Source organism: Populus trichocarpa, chromosome 18 (genome assembly GCF_000002775.5).
Source record: "Populus trichocarpa isolate Nisqually-1 chromosome 18, P.trichocarpa_v4.1, whole genome shotgun sequence".
Taxonomy (NCBI): Eukaryota; Viridiplantae; Streptophyta; class Magnoliopsida; order Malpighiales; family Salicaceae; genus Populus; species Populus trichocarpa.
In genome coordinates this window covers 14,123,607-14,136,444 of record NC_037302.2, presented here as the reverse complement: position 1 = coordinate 14,136,444, position 12,838 = coordinate 14,123,607, and the positions used below count along the sequence as shown (strand labels likewise).

At 34.6% G+C, this 12,838-nt stretch overlaps 2 protein-coding genes across 3 annotated transcripts; both read left to right on the top strand.

Annotated features, from left to right (window-relative positions):
* Nucleotides 1-650: 650 nt before the first annotated feature.
* On the top strand, nt 651-4,924 carry LOC7470100 (phospholipase D alpha 1). Of its 2 annotated transcripts, none has more exons than XM_024590036.2 (3): nt 651-1,254; nt 2,267-4,166; nt 4,276-4,478. In XM_024590036.2, the coding sequence occupies exons 1-3, from the start codon at nt 1,162-1,164 to the stop codon at nt 4,290-4,292; spliced, it is 2,010 nt and encodes a 669-aa protein (XP_024445804.2). In that variant the 5' UTR covers nt 651-1,161; the 3' UTR covers nt 4,293-4,478. The 2 variants fall into 2 exon arrangements, with proteins under 2 accessions (XP_024445804.2, XP_002325225.3); XM_002325189.4 differs by having other exon boundaries at nt 690-1,254; nt 4,336-4,924.
* Nucleotides 4,925-9,038: 4,114 nt separating this feature from the next.
* LOC7470099 (uncharacterized) lies at nt 9,039-10,061 on the top strand. The gene is made up of 2 exons (XM_002325188.4): nt 9,039-9,372; nt 9,498-10,061. Exons 1-2 carry the CDS (start codon nt 9,192-9,194, stop codon nt 9,749-9,751), a joined length of 435 nt encoding a protein of 144 aa, XP_002325224.3. The 5' UTR covers nt 9,039-9,191; the 3' UTR covers nt 9,752-10,061.
* Nucleotides 10,062-12,838: the final 2,777 nt, after the last annotated feature.

The window sequence follows — 12,838 nt, the reverse complement described above, 5'->3', positions numbered from 1 at the left end:
AGCCCCGTCCCTGTCATATCTATGAACATAGTTGTCAGATCGGTATCAGAGATTGATGTAGAAAACCTTGGTGGGCAACTTGTAAGTCATTAGATTAACTTATGAATCACCAAGTCAATTCTGACCAATCATTTTTCTTATAATGGAATTTCTAATTTTTTTTTATAAATCTCTTGGAGTTAGATCTAGTCCAAGTTTAGCTAAGTCAACTAAGTTATTAGAAACTTGCTACGTCAACTAGGTTTTACAGGGTTAATTTTCTTTTTAGGTTCAATTTGACACCTAATCTGGATCATTTCGAGTCATGAATTTCTTAAATCAATCTTCGAGATAGACTGGGTTTAATGACGGCTTAAGAATGAGCATGTGTTCAGTAATCCCATTTGTTGGGTGTTTTAGAAGAAAAGACAATATCTATAGAAGCTTAAAAAAAGTGCAAGGTGTCTATTAAAAGTATTCAGTCTAGAGGAAGCCAGCTGGTTTGAGAAACTTCGTTGTTAGCTTCTACTCTGGGAATTGACTTTTGTCAATAGCATTTAATTGAAGAAGTAAATGAGGCAAAATTATGTATCGCAGAAAACATATCACACAGAGAAAACGTAACCCTGTTATGGTGAAGAAATTTGCAGAAAGCAAAAATGGATAGGGGATTCCCTTGTGCCTAACAGATTATAAAACAATTACAAAGCAATAACAAATGCAATGTATCTTCTTTTTGGAGTTCAATTTCCCTTTCTGAGTCCTAATCTTAGCATGATCAGCCTATATAATTAAACTAGAATTTTTCATGCATCAACAACCAGTCAATTACTTGTGGTTTAGGTAAGGTTTCTTTGTAATATTTCATGCCTGTACAACTTGTTTAGTTGGTGCCAGCATCAGCAAAATTAAATTAAGATCAACTTTCTGCATGAGTTTGCTAATGTCCTTCCTGCTACCTGCTGAAGCATTGTTGCCACTATTTTTTATTGCTTCAACTTTGGTTTAAAGAATTTGCACTGCTTATCTTCACGTTAAGAACAACAACAGTAAACAATTCATTGTTCTTCTCATAATTTAGCTTCTCTTGGTCCTGGTCTTCTGCGTTATCTATGAGTATTGGTGCCTTGTCAGGCATCATTCATACTTGTTCAAGATCTTCCACTTTACGTTACCAGAACAATGGAGCCTGTTCTGCTACATGGAACCCTTCACGTGACTATCTACGAGGCTTGTAGGGTTTTTGGTTCAGGGTGCAGCAAGTTTTGTTGCAAGGTAAGTTCCTAATCTTCTGAGATTTGTAATGATATTTTTCATTAGGTAGCAGCAAGTCTTGATGGAAGGTGTGTTCTCCATCTTGTGAAATGATATTTTACTGTTTTATATCTTAAATTAACCATGCTAAACAACCTTGTATAGTTGTATATATCTTCTTCCTGTTTTTACATATGAACTTCTTGCTGATTTAATGGCTAAGGAACACAAATTCTGAACTTATTTTATGGTGACAAATTAAGCATCTTCTCATTTTTTTTTAGGTGTATGATTTTCTAGAATCTATTTCCATGATGATTTTTAATATGTTGGAAAGGGAATTTTTCAATATTTTGTGAATTACCTGGTGTGTTCTGTATTAGAAAACTATTTTCCTTTTCTTTTCCAGTTTTTTTTTTCAATGGAAAATCGGGAAGCTTGTTCCTTTGATGGAAAGGAAGATGAATTGTTCCAAAAAAAGAAGGAAATATATCAAGATTAAAATTATTTTTATAAGAAAATCAAAATCATAATTTGTATTAGTCATCTTAATATTTTGTATTTGTAATAATCTAATTATAAAATACAAAATATTATTACATTCAAATTAAAAATTATCATGAAAAAGTTATATTGTTAACTCAAAAAAATCTTTATATTAGAATTATAATAAAAATTAAATACATGATAGTAACTAAATATGAAAATATTGTATTGTACATGTCTTTTTTTTCATTTAAAAAATAGTGGAAAACTTGTAAAGAAAGGCTTTGGAAAACTTCTAAAATATGTTTTGTATAAATTTCAAAAACTGAAAAACTAGTTTTTCAATTTTTTGGATCAAGAAATATTATATTTGAACAGGAAGTTTCAGCTTTCCTTGACTCTAGTTTTCCAAAAAATAGGAGTATCACTTTATTTCTCTAATAGTTCCTGATAATTTTTTTCTGTTCTCATCTCAACATGTGATTCTTTTTTCTACCGATTTAATTCGAAACCAGAGTTCATAAAATGTAAATGATGTTTCCTGCAGATATTGGAAAACATTGATAAGACTGTTGGATTTGGAAAAGGCTTCTGTAAACTATATGCTGGAATTTATTTAGAAGAGACTAGAGTTGGCAGAACTAGATTGTTAGAACACCCTCACTCCGATCCGCAATGGTTTGAGTCTTTCCACATTTACTGTGCTCATATAGCATCTAATGTTATATTCTCCGTCAAAGAAGATAATCCTATTGAGGCAGTTGTGATAGGGAAAGCTTATTTGCCTGTCGCTGAACTCCTAGATGGAAAAGAAGTAGAGAAATGGCTTAACATTCTGCATAAAAACCATAGACCCCTGCATAAAGGTTCAAAGATTCATGTAAAAGTGCAGTTCTTTGATGCCACTAAACGGCATTATTGGTCTAGAGGGATTGGAAGTCCTAAATTTCCAGGTGTCCCATACACATTCTTTAGTCAAAGAAGTGGTTGCAGAGTCACTCTTTACCAAGATGCTCATGTTCCTGATAAATTTGTTCCGAAAATCCCTCTAGCTGGGGGCAAGCGTCATGAACAACACCGTTGCTGGGAAGACATCTTCGATGCCATTTTCAATGCAAAGCATCTTATTTACATCACAGGGTGGTCTGTATTTACTAAAATCACTTTGGTAAGGGACCCAACGAGGCAAAAACCAGGAGGAGACATGATCCTAGGTGAGCTACTGAAGAAAAAGGCCAACGAAGGTGTTAGGGTCTTGATGCTCGTTTGGGATGACAGAACTTCAGTGAAGTTGCTTAAGAAGGATGGATTGATGGCTACACATGATGAGGATACAGGGAGTTATTTCCATAACACAAAAGTCCATTGTGTTTTGTGCCCTCGTAACCCTGATAATGGACAGAGCATTATACAAGGCATAGAGATTTCTACAATGTTCACTCATCACCAGAAGACTCTGGTGGTGGATAGTGAATTGCCTGGTGGAGAACTACCAAAGAGGAGGATCGTGAGTTTCATTGGTGGTATTGACCTTTGTGACGGGAGATATGACACTCCATCTCATCCGATTTTCAGGACTTTGGATACAGTACACCACAACGATTTTCGCCAGCCTAATTTCACAGGTGCCTCAATTCATAAAGGAGGACCAAGGGAGCCTTGGCATGACGTTCATTGTCGGTTAGAAGGATCCATTGCTTGGGATGTCTTGGTCAATTTTGAACAGAGATGGAGAAAGCAAGGTAAGGAGGACTTGCTTCTTCAACCAAGAGAACTTGACTGCATTCTTACACCTCCATCTCCTGTTATGCTCCCCGAAGACCATGAAACATGGAATGTTCAACTGTTTCGGTCTATCGATGGTGGAGCTGCTTTTGGCTTCCCTGAAGCTCCTGAAGATGCAGCCAGAGTCGGACTCGTCTGTGGGAAGGATAATGTCATTGATAGAAGCATTCAGGATGCTTATATCAATGCCATTCGGCGGGCAAAAAATTTCATTTACATTGAAAACCAGTACTTCCTTGGAAGCTCATTTTCCTGGAAATCAAATGACGTAAAGGTTGAGGAGGTTGGTGCTTTGCATCTTATCCCGAAAGAACTTTCATTAAAGATTGTTAGCAAAATTAAAGCTGGAGAGAGATTTTCTGTCTACGTTGTCATTCCAATGTGGCCAGAGGGCATTCCAGAAAGTGGTTCCGTTCAAGCAATATTGAACTGGCAAAAGAGGACGATGGAGATGATGTATAGCGATATAGCTGAAGCTCTCCAGGACAAGGGGGTTGAGGCAAATCCAAAGGACTACTTAACATTCTTTTGCCTTGGCAAACACGAGAGAGAGATGCCCGGAGAATATGTTCCTTCAGAGAGACCTGAACACAATTCAGATTACAGCAGAGCTCAGAAAGCTAGGCGGTTCATGATCTATATTCATGCCAAGATGATGATCGGTGAGCTTTTCAATACCTGAAATCTCCTTTTCTTGGAAACTTCTATCAATACCTGAAAACATTCTCATGTTTTCCAGAACTTAACTCGTACAGGTCCTTTGAATTCCAGGAATAGTTTACTTTTAGGTCATAACAACATGCCAAAGTCGAATATTCTTACATTTTGCAGTTGATGATGAATACATAATCACTGGATCTGCCAACATTAATCAACGATCAATGGATGGAGGGAGAGATACAGAGATAGCAATGGGAGCCTACCAACCATATCACTTAGCCACCAACCAGCCTGCCAGGGGCCAGATTCATGGCTTCAGGATGTCATTATGGTATGAACACCTAGGCCAGCTTGATGACACTTTTTGCCATCCTGAGAGCCTGGAATGTGTCCGAAAGGTGAATCACATTGCTGAAAAGAATTGGCACCTCTATTCATCCGAGGTATTGGACGACGATTTACCAGGCCATTTGCTTGCTTATCCCATTGGAGTCACCAGTAATGGAGAGCTCACAGAGCTTCAAGGGACAGAATTTTTCCCTGGCACCAAGGCTCGTGTTTTCGGGTCAAAATCTGAGCTGCTCCCTTCAATCCTCACAACTTAGATATTCTCTCTAATTCATGACCTTGTATCTAGTCAGCAGTTGCCTGTACATATTTAAAATTGAAAATCCTGTGTATTGATGTTGTATCAGAAATCTTTTCCATTTGTTCTTCCAAGAGAGTAACATGAATAGTTTGTTTTAGCGTTATTTTCAAATTATTTTACGTTTCAAAAAGCATAAATTTGTTTTTTAGATATTTTTAGATGGTTTTGATATATTAGTATAAAAAATAATAATAAAAATATTATTTTAATCCAACTAAAATTCGAAAACGCTTTCCATTGCAATATCTAAGCACACAGACCGCTAGATATAAAACCTTATTCCTGATAAGTTATAAAACCAAAATGTCGTCTCAGACGTTTTGTTTTGTAGTGTATATTAATAGAAAAATAATAAGAAATCAATCAAGAAATCCTAGTTGATAATTTGAGATGTCGGCCGTGTGTTTAGTTAGATTCATAGACATAATCAATTGGTGGAAAAACAAGTCTTTCTCAGCACACTTGATGAAGACTAGTGCTCTAGGCTTGGAAATTCCCATCATCTGCAAGATTTTCCGAGCAACATATTAGGTGGGAAGGTAAAAAATCGTGTGGAAAACTGTCGGCAATTTTGTCATTCAATCCTATTTTCCTAGTGGACCTCTCTTTCAATCTCAAAGGTCTAATCCTCGCAATAATGATGCCACAGGAATTATGTGCTCTGTGCTACGCTTGTTTTTGTATTTAAAATTGTATGTGGGTATATTTTGAAAGGTATATTTAGTTTAAAATGATATCAATTTATATTTTATTGTGTTTTATAATGATTTTAATATCTTGGGATCAAAAATAAATAAATAAAATTATTTAGATATATTTTCAAATAAAAACCATTATTAAAAAACATCATACTTCATGATATCAACCATGAACACGATCATCTTCATTCATACAATATGTGGCTTTGAGTGGATGAAAGATCACATTCTATCTTCATTTAACAGATTTTCGTTATATTTGTGCCATTATCATGATTGTTCTTTCAAGGAGAAGAAAAGAATCAATCAGAGTGCTGTTGAAGCACTGTAGATCCACTTTAGTATATGCCTTTTCCAATACGAGTATTTGCTTTTCTTGGTAAGATTTTCTATCATGGGGTCTTGTTTTTATCACATTGTTAGGGTTACTGCTGAGTTCCTAATCACGTGCTTCTCTCTTGGATTCTTCTCTTTCCATGGCTTCGTAGCTCCGGTTTACCGTAACGGTTTATAATGAATACCGACTCAAACCGATATAAATTATATATTATGTAGATATGTATTATATAGAGAAATTAATTTGAAATATATGTACTAACTCATCAAATATAATTAATGTAAGAATACTTTCAAAATGAAAAAGCTAACTTGGATTAATTTGTTTTTTTCACAGTTTGATTTTTTCAGTTATTTTTTTTAATTTTCTCGATTTAATCAGTTTTTCGGTTTTTTTCTCAACCCTAAAATTAACAATAGCTTATTTGAATTAATTAATAACCAAAAAAAAATAATTAAATTTGCTAGATATTATTAATATTAATATATAAAAAATTAAATAAAAAAAAGATTAAGGGGGCAATTGCCCCCTCATCACCCAACGTGGCTCCGCCAATGTATGTAAGTTTTTTTATCCTATAAGTGATATATATGATATAAATATAGTAAAGATTCGACTCATGAATACTATTCTAATTCATATTCTTGTTTATTCTTTCTCAATGTTGTGAATTCATCTAATAAATACATTTCAAAGTTCGAGATCCCTCTAGAAATAAAAGGAGTAAAATATTATTGGAATCTGAATGTGTGACTGAGCTTTTTTAATAAATTAATTCATTTTATTGTTTTAACCAACCTCTTTTCTTGATAATGTGGTAATGAGACAGCCCATAACTAACCTTCATATATATATATAAAGCCATGGCACTAATCAGGATCGATTAATTAATAAATCACATTAGTTTATTGTAATGTGAAAACCAAACTCTAATCCCATTTGCTCCAGAGTCCTTGTCAACCTGATGAGCTAGGCATCTAAGAGACAAACAAACCCCCCTCTTCTGGCATGGGATGATGCTCTGATACATCATGGATGACAGAGGCTGCCTCGCATTTAACCAGAAGAACATTGTAGCCAGTTAGTTGATCATGACTGCAGGCACCGCCAGCAATCGCTTCCTTCAAAGCGTGAAAACATTCTCTGTAATATTCCACATCATCAACAAGTAAGGATTCGGTAGCTGTTATTATTACCAGAGTGACGATGGTTGCTAACTTATTAGATGATTTTGAGATCATGTGTGGTTATTAAGAACAAATTTATTATATTTATAAACCAAAATGAATAATATCTGACCGGTTACCCTGAATTATTATACTTTCTTCACTCTAGTTGTGTTTAAATTAGCCTTATGTATTTACCATAATAGTTATATTAATCTTCCATCATAATGGAAATCAAGCTCGATTGGCTCCTCCTCCTCCTCCTTGACAGAAACAAAATGGTGTTTGAAAACAATTGGATATTGGGAGGCCAAAGAGAAATTCCTTGCATTTAAAAGGGGCCATCTTGAACAAAAATGTAAATTGTTTCGAAATCCTTTGGCATTAAAAGAAAAATAACAAGAGGTTTGTGTTTCTGTAAGAGAGAGAGAGATGTGACTCCAATGTAACTCAATCCTCAAGAAAAAAAAAATAAACCTCTAATTAAGATTGGGACAATATGTAGTATCTAAGAAATTATTATATATGTTGGTAAATTTACAAAAATTAAAAAGCAAAACAAAAAGGTTTTCTTATTCATAACTTAACTTATGGATAAGATTATTAAACATGATTCATGAATTGAAATTAAACATGTTAATTTATGTTATTTTATTTCTAGTTTTTTTAAGTTAAAACAATAATATTTTAAAATAAAAAAAATTAAATCATGTTTTTACGAAGCTATCTAATTTTAACTTAGTTAAATTTTATTTTATTTATGCCGAATTGATTTAGTTTTGAATTGATTTCTTCGGTCTAATCTAGTTTAATAAAACTAATAATTTTTTTAGGATACCATTTTCTTGGCTTTATTCAAAAATGGTGTCGGGAATATGACAAATACAACTCTAGTTATCTACTAATTAAAATGAAAAATTATAAAACACGATTATAATGCTTCATTGTTTTGAACCACAAAAATAGATTATTTTCGAGCTAAAAGTCAAAGAGAAACATAAAACTCCAAGAACAATAAATCTTGTGAAGACAACATAGGATTTCTTGATGAAATCTCACAATCAATTGGAGCATCAGAACTAATTAAGCTCAGTTCAGGGGATAAAAAGCTAATTAAGCTATCTGTAGGTGTCATTAACCACCATTAATTACCGTCTTAACAAACCCACCATTTTTAAACAAATCCCTCGACTTCAAAGGTGTCAATAATCAAGCGCCACAAATTACCTTGTACGGAATATAAAATAAAATTGCACCACCCACCATCCAGCACCGGTGGTGACCGGGATGTGACTTCTACGCGCCACCCACCATTCCTCATTAGAATGGAGACCAAACAATAAGATATTCCCCACCCAGTCCTCTCAACTCAACAAAAAACTGACATCAACTAAAAAAATACTTTTCTTGCCGTGTAATACACAAGCAAATAATTGAAATTAAAAAGACACAAAGTCAAAGCCAAAATCTTTCTTTCTCTATTCTATACTTACAAGATCCAATTCGGAGCCAGCCCGGTTTAAGGTTTAGGTTGCTAGTTGATTTGGGTTATTTATGTGTAGATTAACATATTAATCCAAGTTATATTTGAAAAAATTGAAGTTTTTTTAGTAAAAAAAACCGGTTTTAAGTAAAATTCAATAATTAATTAAGTTCTGAATTGATTGATTTATTTATTAAACCAAACCGGGTTTTATAAATATAATATAATTTATTAGAGAAAAAGACTCCACCCACATAATTTATTCAGTCCACACTTCTTATTTTTTAATGAAAATATACAAACCTATCCAAGGTTGTAAGAAAAATGAATTAAGAAGGACTCCTTTTTAACCGGTAAACAAAATCTAATTTTAATATCAAATAAGTAAATAAAACCTAATTTTGATACCAAAAAAATAGTCTAAATACCTTTAAAAAGGGGGAAAAATTGTTTCATTCTAATATCGAAACAAATAAATAGTAACCCAGCCTCCCTCAGATAATGTAAAAAGAATATTTATTATATTCACACCTTAGTCGCTCACCTTATGCTGCCATATATTTATTTATACACCACCTCATGTAAAGGGTAAAACACCACCTCCCTCCTCTCATCCCTACCAAAGCATATTCTCTCATATTCAGCAAGTCACATAACATACTTTATTCAAGTTCCCTTTCTTGATTCATCAACCATGTCTTCTTCACTTTGCTCACAAGGAGTGGTCCTTGCCACAGCCATGGCTGTTTCTGGCACTGTAATTGTACTTGCCTTTCGCCTCCAAAAATCTCACCTTCCTTCTGGTCAATTCCCTGGTGATCATCACCAAATTCCACAGTCTTCACAACAAGCTCTAAGGTCCTGTATCTCACCAGGTAAAGAATATAGCAAGAAAATCTTGTAATGCATTGAACTTACACAATTTGCGTGTATAAATGTTCATTTTTTTACTTTCTTGGCTTATGGTTGCTGGGGCTCTTTTCTTTTCCGTTTCTTGAAGAGGGGAAGAAGAAGAAGGGAAAGAAGAAAAGGGTGCACTTTGCTGAGGATGTGGTGGATCCAAGAGGGGATGGGGAGGAGTTTAGGAGGCAACATGAAGCCGTTTTTCTTAGTCAAAATTCTTGTTCTTCTTCATCAACATCAACAGAATTCAAGAAAAATGGTCAGCAAAGAAGAATGCCTGCAAACAGAGCTGCTCTCTACAATGGGATTCTTAGGGATCGTGGGGTCCAAAGATTAGCTTACTCTTGTTGATTGATTGTTCTTGTGTACAAAGTTTTGTGGTTTCATGTGTAATTCTCCTTTCCTTTTTTTCTTCCATCTCTGTAGTCTGTACACAGTTTTTTTTATTTTTTTTTTACTTTTCTTGTATATACAATTTTTACAAGAAAAAAAATGGGAGGGCGGGGTCCACAACCTGTTATTGTTTCTGATCATCCTAATTGGGTATAGAGTGGATCTTCTTGGGGGAGAGGAGAGCATCTTGTTTGTAATTTTGATGAGGGTTAGTGATCTTCTTGGATTTTGTTCATAAGAAAAAAAAATCAAGAAATATTCTCTGGCTTTTCCTCTGCTTCTATTTATGATATTTTCCCTGATATTAATTTGTGTCTCTAGATAAATCATGCACTATTTGTAGATTCCATGATTCGTATGGCAAATCAACGACCAGGTAAATGAACATAATTTTTAATTTAATTGTGTGATGGAGCTGGAATTTTGTCAACGCGCATGCCATGATCATTCCTTGCTTAAGACCAGGTAAATGAGTATAATTAGGTCGTTTTAAGTTTTCTATTTAAACAATTTTTCTTCACGGTTTAGGTAATTTTAGGGTTTGAAAAACTAATTTTTTTTTCCGTTATAATTGCATAACGTATCCATCCTTATCTCAAATTATTCGAGGGGATGCCATTTTTTTCATTAATACATGTATAAATAAATGGAGAACTCTTGCATGTTAGTTAAAATTTTTTTGGTTATTAATGTAGATGTTTGGGTCAGTTTGCGTGTGTTTCGATTAATTTCACGTGTCTTGAAGTTCATGATCATGTAAGTCTGTAGTGGTGATCATATTAATAATTATATCTGTAGTGGTGATCATATTAATAATTATAGGGCTTGAACATGAATGATATCGTCTGATTATATAAAAAAAAATAAAAATTACAAGATTATTGGGGGCCTGGATGCATCAACCTATGGTATATCCAATTGTCAATACTAATCTTGCAAAAAGGATGAAGCCGATGATGACATTTGAAGCCATCATTACCAAAACTTGTGCTACATCATTAGATGTGATGTGTGCATGTATTCCAACACTCTAATGGCTTCCAAATTTCAACATCTTTGTGTTGGAGTATCTATTTTCTTTTTGTTTAACCACAATAAAGAGTGTTTCTACCATCATTGAGACTGGATTTTTTCATTGAATCTTAAAAAAGGCATACCCAAATTGATATATCTTAAAGAAAACTCTCAATTTCAAGATCTAGCAGCATCTCCCTTGTCTTTGTTAAATAAATAAAAAAAGACTTGCCATTTTTTTCTTGAACAGAAGTGACTGAACACTCGATGGGGTGTCCCTTCACACACATGACTAACCACGTGTAGAGATGGCGTGTGTCCATGTGCTAGCTAGCTAGGAAGCTTCCTCTTGTTCATGTCAGCCCGTTACTTTATCTCTCAGCAACCCATTGTTTGATAAGACAAAGACCAAGAAGCCATTGACCCTCTCAGTACTTCTTTTACACGCACCACATACACAAGGTTGTCGGGTGGGGTTTAAATAATTCAATCCAGCAATATGAAAAGGGCTTCAAATGGGAATGAATATATATATTGTGGAGAATTTGACTAATTCTTTGCATCAATATGAGGAAATATATGGCATGCTGGGCAATAACTTTCCATTACTTGAACTTGAAGCTAATAAAAGAAATCAAAGAAGCCTTTAAGTTTCAGATTTCTTTAAGGAGAATATGCCGATGGGTGTTTATGACGATACTCACCCCACAAATCAAAAAGGGTATGGATTTATGCTTTTTACACCTTAATTTAGAACAGTGAGCAAAAAGGAAATAAAAGGTGTTATAGTTTTTCTTCTTCTTCTTTGTCTATTGAATATTCTTACATAGATAATGATTCTAGGAAGAAATAATTAATAAGAAAATAGTAGTGAGAAGACGGGCCTTGAAAGAGCAAAGCATTGTTGCCATACACATGGCAAAAAATTGTCAGATATATAGAAGTAAAAGCAGAAAAAAACCTCTAGAAAACAAAATAGAACATGGGCTACTGAAAATCTTGCTGGGGTTGCATTGGTTTTGGAATTGTATCACATATCAGCTTGCTTGGCTCTCCAATTCTTGATCTTGGAAGCTATCGGGCATGTTTGCTCGTGGGGGCAATCATCGTGGTGTGTGCGGGACACATATTTCTTCTCCTCTTGCTTATACTGCACTGCGTTTCTTTTCTTTTTTTCTTAGGCCCTGGCTAGTCTGGAGATTCACCCATGATATTGTAGAGTTTCAGAAGATTAGTTAGCCAACTTGAGTGTTTTGACCACACATCTCTCCAGGGATGGAGACAGACAGGGGGCAAAGTGGGGGCCCGATCCCTGCAACGAAAAATAAAGTTTTATAGGGTTGTGTACATATTTTATTTGCATAGCCCTTGTAAAAAAAAAAACTAATTTTACCCTTTGAAAAATTATCTTAGCTCCACCAATGAGAGAGGAAATTGAGTAGAGGAGACCCAATTGGGATGATTATACTGTCATCTTATCCCCATTCTCTCCCTACATGCTTGGATTGTGAGTGGACAGCCAGCCCATGTGAGATGATCTTCAGTACTGGCTGCTTCAAGATCCAACCATGTTTCTCTCATGGATGGCCGAAGGAGCTGTATACGAAGGCTGCATTGTTCCTATTAGACTTCATTGGAGACCTATGATGAAGCTAGCCCTGCTTCAATGTTGTCGTATGCATCAACACTCATTTTTTGTTTTCTCTGTAAGGGGAAGACACTCCCACGAGGCCAGTAGCAACCGCCTTCTTCTTGTCTGTGTTGGCATGGAGAAAAAAAAGACAAATTACTCTGTGGTTTGATCTTTTTTTTTTCAATTTTTGGCACCATTCGTGGTTTCCTCCACTAACTTTAATACTTTCTAATTATGTCGATCTTTCTAATTATGTCGATCTTTCTAAGTATTTTGTAATATTTTTTGATGTAATTTCAGTGATTAGAAGAATAGAGAGAAATTGTATCAACAATTATGTGATAGGAAGTTACTAGCAAAAGAAGTCAGAAAATCATGGAGCAAAATGCAAAAAGGGA